This window comes from Typopeltis vanoorti, chromosome 24 (genome assembly GCF_054136105.1).
Source record: "Typopeltis vanoorti isolate ZY-2024b chromosome 24, IOZ_Tvanoo_1.0, whole genome shotgun sequence".
Taxonomy (NCBI): Eukaryota; Metazoa; Arthropoda; class Arachnida; order Uropygi; family Thelyphonidae; genus Typopeltis; species Typopeltis vanoorti.
In genome coordinates, this window is record NC_143572.1 from 23,584,388 (window position 1) to 23,598,037 (window position 13,650).

General features: G+C 36.2%; 1 protein-coding gene across 1 annotated transcript in view; it reads right to left on the reverse strand.

Moving 5' to 3' along the window:
* Positions 1-3,758: 3,758 nt before the first annotated feature.
* Positions 3,759-13,650, reverse strand: part of RpL37a (ribosomal protein L37a) — a 34,742-nt gene continuing 24,850 nt past the window's right edge. Inside the window, exons 3-4 of the mRNA XM_090413720.1 lie at positions 8,380-8,464; positions 3,759-3,886 (exon numbers count right to left, since the gene is read on the reverse strand). Of these exons, the coding sequence (XP_090269846.1) occupies positions 3,805-3,886; positions 8,380-8,464 (167 nt within the window). The 3' untranslated portion in view covers positions 3,759-3,804. The remainder of the gene's footprint in view (positions 3,887-8,379; positions 8,465-13,650) is intronic.

A 13,650-nucleotide genomic window follows, 5' to 3' on the forward strand; every position in this document is an offset into this window, starting at 1 on the left:
CTTAACCACTCTTTTCCCCTCCCTCCACTTGTTTCTTAATATATTGTACTCTTTTTCTATCCTGAGAGATTTACTGCTTAACCACCTCTTTTGTGTGTTTTCTTTTTGAAAGTACCATTCTAAATTATATTAACTCGCTATTACATTCTCTTTTATAGTCTCTTCAGCAGCCTCATGTACACATTTCTAAAAAGGATTATGCAACATAGATGTCTTTTCCCTCTGATTAAATCCGATTATGTTGTGTATAAATCCTGCATATCGTTGACTTATAACAGCCCTATTCTCTATGTAGCCATCTTAATAGTTCTACTATCTTCATGTGAGATGGTAGTCTATTTAGGTAGCATGAGACAATCTTAGCTATCACTATATAATGATCTGTCCCGTACTTATCCCCACAAAACACTCTCACATCTTTGCCATTATTTGTTTATCGAGATCAGTTATTGATTTGAGACCTTTTGCATCAGGTACTGATAATAGCAATTTTTATCTATTTAGGTAGCATGAGACAATCTTAGCTATCACTATATAATGATCTGTCCCATATTTATCCCCACAAAACACTCTCACATCTTTGCCATTATTTGTTTATCGAGATTCAGTTATTGATTTGAGACCTTTTGCGTCAGGTACTGATAATAGCAATTTTTATCTATTTAGGTAGTCTATTTAAGTAGCATGAGACAATCTTAGCTATCACTATATAATGATCTGTCCCGTATTTATCCCCACAAAACACTCTCACATCTTTGCCATTATTTGTTTATCGAGATCAGTTATTGATTTGAGACCTTTTGCGTCAGGTACTGATAATAGCAATTTTTAACCCGACGTCTGAATCAGGAACATCTGCATTAGTACGAAAATCTGAAATGAGAGACAAACAATACAAACTACATAATTTGTAACATCGTCACCTACCATTTGTAACGAGTAATCCAGTTAAAATGGTGAAAGGAAGACCATTTTAATGAAAATTGATCGAAAAGCCCTCGATGACAGACTATCCGATGGCTTGGAAATGTTGAGTACATCAGAGCAGATATCTCCCAACCCTTCCCTTATATTTTGGCTTCGGTGTGTATGTTCATATGTTCAATAATTTTAATGACGTAAAAACCGAGATAATTAATAATAAAAGTTTAATAAGGACTCAACTAGTTTCGTTGGTAAGCCAACTTCATCAGATGTCAAAACACAAAGGTGTATACAAAAAGACCGACAGAAACATTAAACACTAACAACAGCAGAGCTATCAAAAACTGTAGTTAAATTTGGAGTCTGCGCTTCAGAGTTTATATATATATATACACATCAGCTATCATACTTATTATTGAATTCATTCACACTGCTTGCACTCACAACATGCAAAGGTAATCCATTCCAATCACGCACCACCCTCTGAGAAAAATCTAGCCCTTACACCGTTCTTGGCAGCCTCCAAGGATGCCATCTCGTCCTTTCCCCACCCTCCATAAATTTATTTAAAAATTCCATTAGTTGAAATCTTGTATGACTCTTTTAGAAGTTTGTAAGTCTCAATTATATCAACCCTCTTTCTCCTGTTTGCTAGTGTCTGCAGTCTACAAATTTTCAATGTCTTCATAATCAGTATTCCACAATCCTGATATCATTTTTAACACTCTCCTTTGTACTCCCTCCAATATATCAGAATCGCAATGGAAACCAGACCTCTGCAATACTCCAAGTTAGGTCTTATCAAGGCAAAATACCATGCTTATCTTTACATACATACAGCACGTCCGTTTCAATTAGCATTGCAATTATCTTTTGAGTTATATTTGCCACATGGCCCTGAACTTCAACCTCCTATTTATTAACACTCCAAGATCACTTGCCTAATCACACCAATATATAATACATTGGATATCTAATCATGCCGAAGTGATTGATTTACATTTACTGACATTGAACTAATACCGGTTTTTCCATGCCCACAATTCCAGCCTATTCAAATCATTCTGCAGAGTGCATATCAGCAGCATTCCTGATTACCCTACCTATCTTTGCATCATCAGCAAATGGCTGTATGTCGCTCGTCAAATCCTTCCCAATATCATTAATGTACACATTGAATAACAGTGGACAAAGAACTGCTCCTTGTTACCTTAAACCTTGCACACAGATCCCCCCCCCGCCATATACCACTTTCTGATATGTCAGTCAGCCATCCTATCTATCTATGCTAATACTGTATAAATAAAACAAACCCATTTTCTCCAAATGCAACAGTCGACCATGCTGTATTTTGTCAAAAGCCTCACCAAAATCCAAAAGTATTATGGTGTATCCATTCCCCTTGTCCAATTCAGTGGTAACATTGTTATAGAATGTGAGCAAGTTGCTAAAACATGACCTTCCCTTAGTAAACCCATGTTGTTCATTGCAAAATAGAGATTCACTGTCAACCTATTTCTGAATGCAGGCCCTAACCAATTTTTCCAAAATCTTCACCACCACTCCTGAGAATTTATGGCCAATCTTATAATTATCCTTCATTTTTCTGACCAAAGCAAAATTGCCGTTTTTCCCTACCATCTCAAATCTATGCATTAAGGTGATTTCTCTCCAACGTATATTCTCCATCTGCCCCACAAATGTTTTTTCTCTGTATGTCAGGTATTTCCATACTAATTCCATCTCATACATGTCCTTTCAGATTGATGTGGCTTATGTAATGCCCTTAGGTATTAAAAGTGCTGGACCGTTTTTTTCTTGCTCGTGGTATATCCAAGTCATACCTATCCCTTATCACCAGATATTTCTAAAGATTTATCTTGTCCTCCTAGTTCATGTGTTTTAGTTATTCTGCGTGTCTTGGATAGAGAATATCACTATCATCACTGGAATACCCATCCCTTTATAGGATGTATCTTGGCTTCTTATCTAAATTAATTTTTAAGAGGTTGAAACATTCCGTGGCTCATTTTTCTTCATTCCTTTGAAATGTCATCCTACTTTGACTTCCTGGGCTGTCACAGACCTTCCACAGCTGTGTAATTGATACTGAGAAATATACCTTTTATAGGATATAAAAACCTGATGCTCTCATCCTTTCGAGTTGATGAATTATGAATACATAATACATAATTCATACAGGAATTTCCCTTCCTGTTCCAAAATATATGAATCAGGGCTTCCAGTCGATGTTTTATTACGACACTCCACACCTCCCTTATTAATCCTCCAATTACACTGCACCACTATCAGGATTCAACAGGGTGCATGTCCAGATGGAGCCTCCACAATTTAGAGAATGGATATTGAATCAGCTTAGGAAGACAGCATACGCAATCAGTTACTATCTATGTAGACTGGCAAAATCAGAGTATACTGGTCTTTGAGTTTAAAAGGACTATTGGTAGACAGCTGGAAAAGAGCTACATGATGGTACAAGCCATGATAATTGCATTTAGTGACATATGTGCAGTATTGTCTATTAGTGATGCCTTTATTCGCAAACAAAGTAACATTGGCAATTTGATGAGTGTTACACAAATTTTATCCAATCTTCATGATCATTTTGTCAGGTGAATCTGCAGAGCAGAAGCCCAGAAAAGGATCTATTATAAAGAGACCAATTTATGAAAAGGTTGTTGACCATACTATTTATAAAAATGGTATCAGGAGATAATAAAAAAAAAAAGTTCATTAACAAGTCAGACTTGATCCGATACTTCTCACTTTAATAATTTTAGGGGGGGAAAAATACACAAAAACTGTAAGAAACATTCTTCACAACAATATTTTATTTCTTAAAGAACTTTACATTTAAAGTTATTTGGCAACAGCTGCTGATGCTGGGGCTGCTGCTCCACGCTTCTGGGATTTGGCTTGTCCACCTTCTCTAAATCCATGACTGAAATGAGATATTTATACATAATTTAAAGACATGAAAGTTTGCAAACTGAAATTTAGACTATTATAACTTTTCTGAAAAAAAAAAATAAAAAAAATAAATAAGTTCAAAGCATGCAAGTTTTTTTAATTGGCTATTGAATGCACTACTTTTTAAAGCCTTCACAATAACTATAGTAAGCACTATATAACTCAGTTTTACTGCATTTTCATACATTATCACTTCAGGAACTCCATATTTAAAAAATAAATCAAGTGTGGCAAAACAGTTCCACATAAAAATTTGCCATCTTAATGACCCAAAGCCACTTCAGATATGCTGAATTGTTTGATCCTGCTTCTCATTAAAGAATAATAAAAAATCTTTGAAAATAGCTATAATGTAGAAATGGCAATCTTTTAACTCTCGTGTAGGTGATCAAGACAAATTATGCATCATATCTATATGAAAAACAGCTCACTACATGCTTTCTATAATAAATTCAGTTTAATCCTTTATCCAAGTGTAAGCAAACAAAGTTTGTGCCTGAAGTATTATAACCCTTTGTCCACCCTTTACCAAGAGTTACCTCAGTCCTTTAGGACTGAGGTAACTCTTGGTAAAGGGTGGACCAAGCTCTCATCATTCCTTGTCTTAGTACCTCCCATAATGCCAAGCACATCTCCTTGCAGACGTGTATAATGCTATGCATTAAGGGAAGGGACACCACCCAGACTAGTTTCGACTTTGATTGAGGTCTCATCAGTGGGAGCCTGACCCAGAGATGGTGATAGTAAGGTGGAAGCAATGGAGAAGTCATATTTACCTATAAGAGTTGCCAAAAGGTGTCTCACCTTATTATTAAATTACTCTGGATTTAGAGAAAGATGTTGGAAGTTTTTTTTCCACTTGGTTAAACTATAATAAATTTAGTTTAATTCTTTATCCAAGTGTAAGCAGACAAAGTTTGCACCTGAAGTATCTTCAGGACTGAGGCAACCCGTGGTAAAGGTGGACTAAACTAAATTTATTATAGTCTAACCAAGTGGGAAAAAAACTTCCAACATCTTTCTCTAAATGCAGAGTAATTTAATAATAAGGTGAGATACCTTTTGGCAACTCTTATAGGTAAATATGACTTCTCCATTGCTTCCACATTAGTATCACCATCTCTGGGTCTAGCTCCCACTGACGAGACCTCAATAAAGGTCGAAACCGGTCTGGGTAGTGGCCCTTCCCTTAATGCATAGCATTATACAAGTCCTCAAGGAGATGTGTTTTGCATTATGGGAGATACTAAGAGTGATGAGAGCTTGGTCCACCTTTACCACAAGTTGCCTCAGTCCTGAAAATACTTCAGGCGCAAACTTTGTTTGCTTACACTTGGATAAAGAATTAAACTAAATTTATTATAGTCAAATCAAGTGGAAAAAAAAACTTCCAACATGGTATTCCCCATTTGTGCCAAAACTTGAACTTCAGAAATAATAATCTTCCTATATTTTGTATAAGGTAGCATAAAACCAAGCATATACACAACAGCATATAAGAAAGCCTCTGCCTTCACCATAAAAAAGATAAGTTAGACATCTAATTATTGTCCCACTGTCCTTATGTTAATTTATTAAAAAAAAAAAAAAATGGAGAAAGTTATCAGCAGGCAACTTCACTACCTAGAGAAATTAACTAGTGGTTACTAATATGGATTCTCCCACTCTTAATCCACAGCTGATCTCATCAGGATAACTCATTTCTGGACATAAGAAATCATATTTAGTTTTAATGATGAAAGCACACTTCACAAACTGTGCTCAAGGAAAAGAATCTGTTAAAGAAATCGGACGTTAAATTCACGCGCGACACTCCAGACTGAAAATATTCTGGATATCTAGAATATTGCAAATTAAATACACCAAGAAATTATATTCTTGATTTAATCCTTTATCCAAGTGTAAGCAAACAATGTTTGCAGTAACTTAATGACTGGGCTACTTGTATATGGAGACTAATGACTTCACATCAATTGCTTCAGTATCCCATAAGGCAAAACACACCCACCCCCTTCAGATGTGTATAATGCAATGCATTACGGGAAGAGTCACTATTCAGAAGAAATACCAAGGCTGAAGATGTTGAAAGTTTTTTCACTTGGTTATACTACAAATTAAAGATGTCAAGAAATTATATTCTTGGTTTAATCCTTTATCCAAGTGTAAGCAAACGACATTTTCTGCAAATTTTGTTTAATGCAAAATTTTTTTGCACAATTTTACTGAAAAGGCTGCCACATATTGTTTGCACTAACATTGAATTCCAGACTCATGTTCACTTTTCTTTAAATTAAAAAATAGGTATCCCAGAATATATACCACAAATTCTAGGATAGAAAAGGAATGCCAAGTATAAGTTCTTCATTGTCCATGTCTACTTAAACCAGGATGGATACTCTAAGAAGCTATAAATAGAAAACAATATTTTACAGAGGATGAGGATTAATATTACAATGGAAATGAAGAATATAATACACATTTTGTGCCGTTAATCTTGAGCAAAAAACATATTAAGTGCCGTAGTCCCCCCCCCCTCCCGGTCAACCCCAGTTCGCAAATATTAAATGAAAAATTCCAGAAATATGCAATTTATATTTACATTGGCTAAGTCTTATTTCCATTATATCCACCATTATTTCAAAGCCAAATGTTTGTAGAAACTATGAAAGTTTCGTAAGTTGAGCCAAGAGCTTACAAGAATAGAATGCTCGGCATCCCCGAGTTGCCTTAGCTATTTAAGAAGTAGTGCTGAGGACTGTATTCTCGTAAGCTCTCAGGTCAACTTAGGAAACTTTCAGTGTCTACAAACATTTGGTTTTGAAATAATGTTGGATCTAATATCCACTATGCCTATGTAATTTTACATCACCGAAATTAAGCTCCATGGTTTTTTTTCTTTCAGTAATAGACAATTCATAAGTTTTAAATTGCGTGTTGTTCTGAGTAGTTCTCAGTTATCAAATCAAATGTTGCAGTATCATAGTGCTCATGTTCAAGTAATCCTTATTTTACTTAACGGCCCCAAAGTCCCTGGGTAGTGATGCTGGCAATTCGGATATGTCAAAGAGAAGCTGTAAAGTACTTCCTTTTAAGTGAAAAAGGTTTTGACTTCATAAAATAATAATAAAAAAACGTATGCTGAGGTTCCTAAGATTCCATTAACATTCAGATAACTTTTATTACAGTATGTTGTTATAATTGTTCTATTTTATTAGTTATTGCTGTTAATCTCTTACTATGATTAATTTATAAATTTTACTTTACGTATAGGAAAAAACAGCATATATAGGGTTCGGTGCTATCTGCAGGGTGTCTTGGAATGTATCCCCTGTGGATAAAGGTGGGGATACATTCTAAGCAGCCACTGTTTCCTACTATATACAGGAAACAGTGGCTGCTCTTCTAAGCACGACACCCAGTTCAGTACCTAGGTCGTCTGCAGACGATTTGGTGCCCACATGTCACACCTGAATGGTGTGGGGTTATTCACTTCTATTATTGTAATCATGACCAAGCATATGATTTCTTGTTCCTAACTTACACGCTAGCTTACATCTAGGAACTAGATCCTACTCCTAACAGGGAACTTCAAATAATATTATATTCATCAGTCAGAGTAATTCATTATTAGGTATATCGACTCAGTGAGATCCACGATCCTCAAGCCACTGAGAAACCCAATGCCTGTGAGTTAGAAAGAACCTCCCTACGGTGAAATGTGCATAGGGGCACAGTGAGTCTTTAAGGGCACTCTCACCTCTTCCCAACAAGACATCGTTTGGTCTTAATTCCCCGTCATGGACACACAGGTATGCCAAGGTGGGCAACCAACTCCACGTTAAAGAACAGCATGACAGCCCAATCCTTCTCGGATTTCACAACGGAGCCAGGCATATCTCTTCAGGATCCTCAATGGTCACCCGGACCCAGTATAACGAAAGTAGTCACTGGGAATTACTTTCAGTAGCTCAACAGGCTTCCTCTGATGACATATGCTACTGAAAAACTTAGAAAAATATTATCCTGTAATATCTTTATATAATTACTTACCAAATAATAAATTGTGCAATCTTGCACTCATCAGGAGAAGCCTGATGAGTGCAAGAAAAAGTTTTCAATAGAAATAGTAAGTAATCTCACCAGCTAGACCAGAGCTCCACCCCACATTTCCACCTCAAAGGAGTTATGTTTACTCCTGCCAATTGCCCACGATCTTGATCGATATTCTATCACTTAAACATTCAGACCACAGGGCAAAAAAACATATCGGTGGCAACACCTCTCGACATCCATTCTGCAATATGATTTGTTTTAATTAGACAGTTGGATTCCTCTGGTCCGTACCAGTTCTGAGTCGGCTGTTAGTTGCCAGCTGAAACCCAGTGCATTACAGATGCAATGAATTTTCAGAATACTTTACATTGTTCTATAAAAAAAAACAATTCAAAAATGATATTAACTTACTTAAATCTCCTCCAAACTTTTCTAAGATGCCTAAGGCGTCCAGTACCAGTAGTTTTCCTCCTCTTGCCTTTAACGCTCCAATTATCTGAAAATGACAGCATTAAAGTATTTTTGATGCTGATATAACTATCCAAATTCATCCCATAATTGATATATATTTTTAATATGTTAAACATTTCATATAACATTTTCAACAGGGAATGAAATTCTGATATAATTGAGGCACATCAAGTCAATGCAAAACTATATCTTGTTAAAATGCATAAGAGCCCTTATTTTTTCATATCAAGATTTTTAAAATCTTACCCCCCTGCTTTTATCACAATCATTAAATTCCTGATGCCTACACTCAAGAGATATACAGGATATGGCAGTACTGCAGGATAGGTCTAAATTATAACTAACTTCCTATCAACAACCTTCCACCAAATTAATGTTATCTGTCAGGATTCCAATACTGTCAAGAGCTTATGTTTAGACCTTCTAAAGCATTTCCAGCAATCCACCTAGATTTCGGTTTACCTCCCTTTTTTTTTCTGTCATCCTGACAAAGCACCTGTTTTGCTAACCTCTCTACTTAAGCAATGATGCCATCATAAATTGGCTATGTTCATGCAATTTTTTATGCTAACAATGTCAAGTTCATGCCTATTTGTTATGATGGATTGGAAGCCTGTTGGTTAGTAGATATGCTAACCACTTGGCCAACTAGGCCCTAATATATTTATAGCTTCTGTTTTATTACAAACCCAGCTCTCAGATTCACAAGTTAAAACTAGTTTGAATGCTTTTTTGTATACAGCTAGTTGGTGCTTTCACTTTATAATAATTCCTCAAGTATTCCAGATTTATTCAAACGACTCCCCCACCAAACTAGCTTTGTTTATTGTTGTCTATTTCCATGTTTAATTTGTCACCTTTGCTAAATATTATTCCTGAGTAGCTGAAATAATATACAGGACCATAACATCACCAATTTCACATCAGTAGAGCCAGTATCAATCTTGTCTTATCCGATTCCTTTTACAGTACTTTTCCCTCCAATTCTAAGCATTTTTTTTTTTAATAGCCTACATAACATTTTGCCACCCTTCTGATATTTCATTTCTTTCTTCTCACCACTCTTCTCAAGATTTGTTTAGCTACATACTTTTTTCCTTTTTTGTCTCTCTCTCTCTCTCTCTCCATGGACATGCTCAATTACCTATTAGGTACTTTCAAGATGCTTTTTATTTTTCCGAGAATGTCTAATTTCATGATCCATCTGTACTGAAGATATTGCTCGCAAAAATGTTTTTTTACTGTGTTAATAGTTGCATCTCCCACAATGAGTGTTAGGACTATTATTGCACAGGCATCTCCATATTTTCCTACTCTCCTGTTTAGATCTTCAACGACAAATTTTTCCTTTTTTTTTGCCGACTGGAAAATTACCACTTCTTTAGAATCTTCTTGGGACCACAGGCATAAATAAGTCTCAATATGCAATTCTCCATTCCTTCTGTTGATTGTGCAAAATTTCATTCTCCAGTTATATATCATCATCATCAGCCATCATCAATCCACTGCTGGATGAAGGCCTTCCCAAGATTACTCAAACACTCTCTGTCCATGGCTCTCCTTTTCCATGTCACTCCTGCAAACCTGATGATATCATCAATCCACCATGATTTAGGTCGGCGTCATGGTCGTTTTTCCTCTCATGGAATCCAATCCAGTACTTCTTTTGTCCATCGCTGATCTTGTCTTCGGGAAATATGCCCAGCCCACTGCCACTTCAGATGTTTCACTATTCCTATGATGTCAGAGACTTTGGTTTGATTTCTTATCTATGTATTCCTTTTGTGATACCAAGCATACTTCTTTCCATACTAAATTGTGTTGTTCTTAATTTTTGAATTTCCTTTGCATTCAGTGTCCATGTTTCAGAGACATATGTCAGTATAAGAATTTCTCTTCAGGCATAATGGGTAGTTGGCTTTTGAATATTGAATGTAATTTTCCAAATGCTTTCCACCCAAGCATTGCACACCTTTTAATTTCATCCATGATATTTTGTTCCAAAGATACCTGTTGCCCTAAGTATATGTAATTGAATACTTCCTTAATTTCCTCATTATTGATTTTTATTATTTCTGGTTGGACATAACTTGGGTCTTCTTTAGGCCTGCTGTTCTGCTAGCAATTTGGAGCTCATGGATCCCCATCGAGTCTGTAATTCATGTGCAGTTGAAGTAAAGATAACTATGTCATTTCCAAAGTGTAAATGGCTTAAATATCTTCGGTTTATCTTCAAACCTTTCTCTTCCCAATCAAGAAGTTTGAATATTTCTTCTATGCACGCTGTGAATAATTTTGGAGATATTGTGTCACCCTGTCTTATACCTTTCTTTATTCCCACAATAGATGTTTCCATTGAAATGAATTGCTGCTGTGGCATTGGTGTATGCCGATTTGATGGTTCTGATGTACGGCTCCTCCACTCGTTGGTTTCGTAATGCTTTAAGTAAATCAAAGGCTTCCTCATAATCAATAAAACCAAGACATAGTGGTAATTGATTTTCATTACACCTTTTAATAATCTGCTGTACAACTTGAATATGGTCCATTGCACTAAAGCCCCTTCGAAAACCTGCCTGTTCTTTTGGCTGTGCTAGGTCCAGAGTCACACACAGTCTATTAGCTAAGACTTTTGTAAACCACTGATAGTAGACTGATGGGTCAGTACTTTGTCAAGTCTTCTATCTCACCTTTTTTTCATCATCATCATCATCAAATTCCTGACATGTATCCTCAAGAGGTGTACAGGAAAAATTTACATCATTACTAACGCCCTATCTACAATTTTCCTCCAAACCAGTCTGTTACTTGTCAAGACTCCAACATTATCAGATCTTATATTTCTATCGTCTAAGGCACTTTGTACCGTATCAATCCACCTATATATTGGTCTTTCTCTCGGTTGTTTTCCTGCAAACCTGGCAAAGAACACTTGTTTTGCTAATCTTTCCTCGCCCATACCACCTGAGATTAGCTCTGCTAACGCATTCCTGGATGCTGACAATGTCAAGTTTTTTCCTAATATCCTCATTTTTAATATGATATTGCCATTGATGACATCTGTTCACGCCTCTAATCATTCACAGGACGCTCATATATGCGTTTTCTAGTCTTTGGTCAAGTGTTTTACTTCTGACCCATAAGTGAAAACTGGTTTGAACACTGTCTTCTATACAGCTAATTTAGTGTTCCGACTAATTTCTCTCTTATTCCATATGAATTTATTCAATTGACTGCCTACCATACCAGCTTTGTTGATTCTGCTGCCTATTTCCATATTTAATTTACCATCTTCAGTAAAAATCATGCCTAAGTAGCTGAAATGTTTTACTTGTTCCACAGGTTCCCCACTCACAACACAGTTGACATTTTCAACAATTCTACCTATTTTCATTGTCTTTGTCTTTTTAATGCTGACCTTCATACCATATCTATTACAACCATTATTCAATTTAGTCAGCGAATCTTGCAAACTTGTAGCAGACTTATTTAGAAGTATAACATTGTAACATAAAGCAAAGAGCTGACATTAACATCTCCAATTCTGATATCATGTTTAATACCACTTTCCTTCATAATGTCATCCATACAGATAATGAATAACAGAGGGGATAATGTACATCCTTGTCTCACACCAGATTTAACATTAAACCATCTTCCGGTGCTTCCTTCAATTCTAACTGCTGACTTACAACTCAAATAAAGACTATGCATTGCTTGATATAATGCCCCATTGACACCATATAATTGTAGCGTATTGAATAGCTTCTCTCTTGGAACCTTGTCATATGCCTTTTCCAGATCGACAAAACTTAAATACAGATCTTTTTTATATTCCCATGCTTTCTCGACTATTTGTCGTAAAGTGAAGATCTGATCCTGACAGCCTCTATTTGGCCTGAATCCAGCTTGTTCTTCATCAAGCTTTTCTTCCACAATTCTTCTCAACCGTTTCTCAAATATACTTGCATAGATCTTGCCAGGAACGCTCAGTAGGGAAATACCTCTGTAATTCTCACATTCAGTTTTATTTCCCTTTTTATATATGGGTACTATGAGAGCTCTACTCCAATCATCGGGAATTCGTCCCTCTGCCCAGGCTTTCTGAACTATGCAGTGCAGCCAATGTAAGACTTTTATACTACCATACCCCAGCATTTCTGGTCGAATATCATCTACTCCTGCTGCCTTTCCACATTTCAAGCCTTTTTCTATTTCAAGTATGGATATGTATATGGACTGCATGCCTGTTGAGTGTTTTTACCACTGTGCTATCACTGCTTGTTTCATTTAGCAATTTTTCAAAGTAATTACTCCATACTTCAAGGATATCTTTTTCTCCTGTTTTCATGTCACCTTTATCATCTCTAACTCCTTTTACAGCACTCTTTCCTCCATTCCTAAGCTTCTTCAACAACCTCCAGAATATCTTGCCACCTTTTTGATATTTATTTTCTATGTTCTTGCCAAAGTCCTCCCATGACTTTTGTTTAGCTAGTTTTACACAGTGTTTAGCTTTCTTACATTTGTCTCTGTATTCTCTAAGAGCAAAAGCTGGCTTATTTGCCAGGAACATTTGATATGTTTTCTTCTTTTCCTTCACTTCCTCTTTAACTTGCTGTGCCCACCATGGAGTTCTGATTTTTCTATCCTTGCAGACAACCTCACCATATGCCTCTCTGGCTGAATCAATCAGGTTTTCTTCAAGGCTTGCCACCGAATCTCCACGGTTTGGTTCCTGTTCTCAAACTCTTTCATTTTTTTCTTCGATAATCTTTGTGTATTTTAGTCTACAGTTCACATCTGAGAGCTGCTCAACTTTTATTTGCTTTAAAACTTTCTTACATGTTAATCTTTTCAATATGAAATTCAATTTTATCCTGCTCAAGACTAAATAATGATCGCTTCCAATTTCAAATCCTCTGTACGCTCTGGTGTCCTGCAACAGGGAGAAAACATCACTATCAACAATAACATAGTCAATGAGACTTTTCTTATTCCTTGCCTCTTGGGTAGCCTTCTTCCATGTTGTTGGTACATCATTTTTCTTCAGGCATAAAGTAAATAGTTTTGCTAAGAGTTCGTAGATTATTTCTCCACTTGTTTTTAGAAGTTCAGCTATAACTCCATCCTCACCTGCAGCTTTCCCATTTTGGAAGCTTTGAATGCTCTGCATAACTTCTTCTGGTAGAATGTGTGGTACTTCAGCTG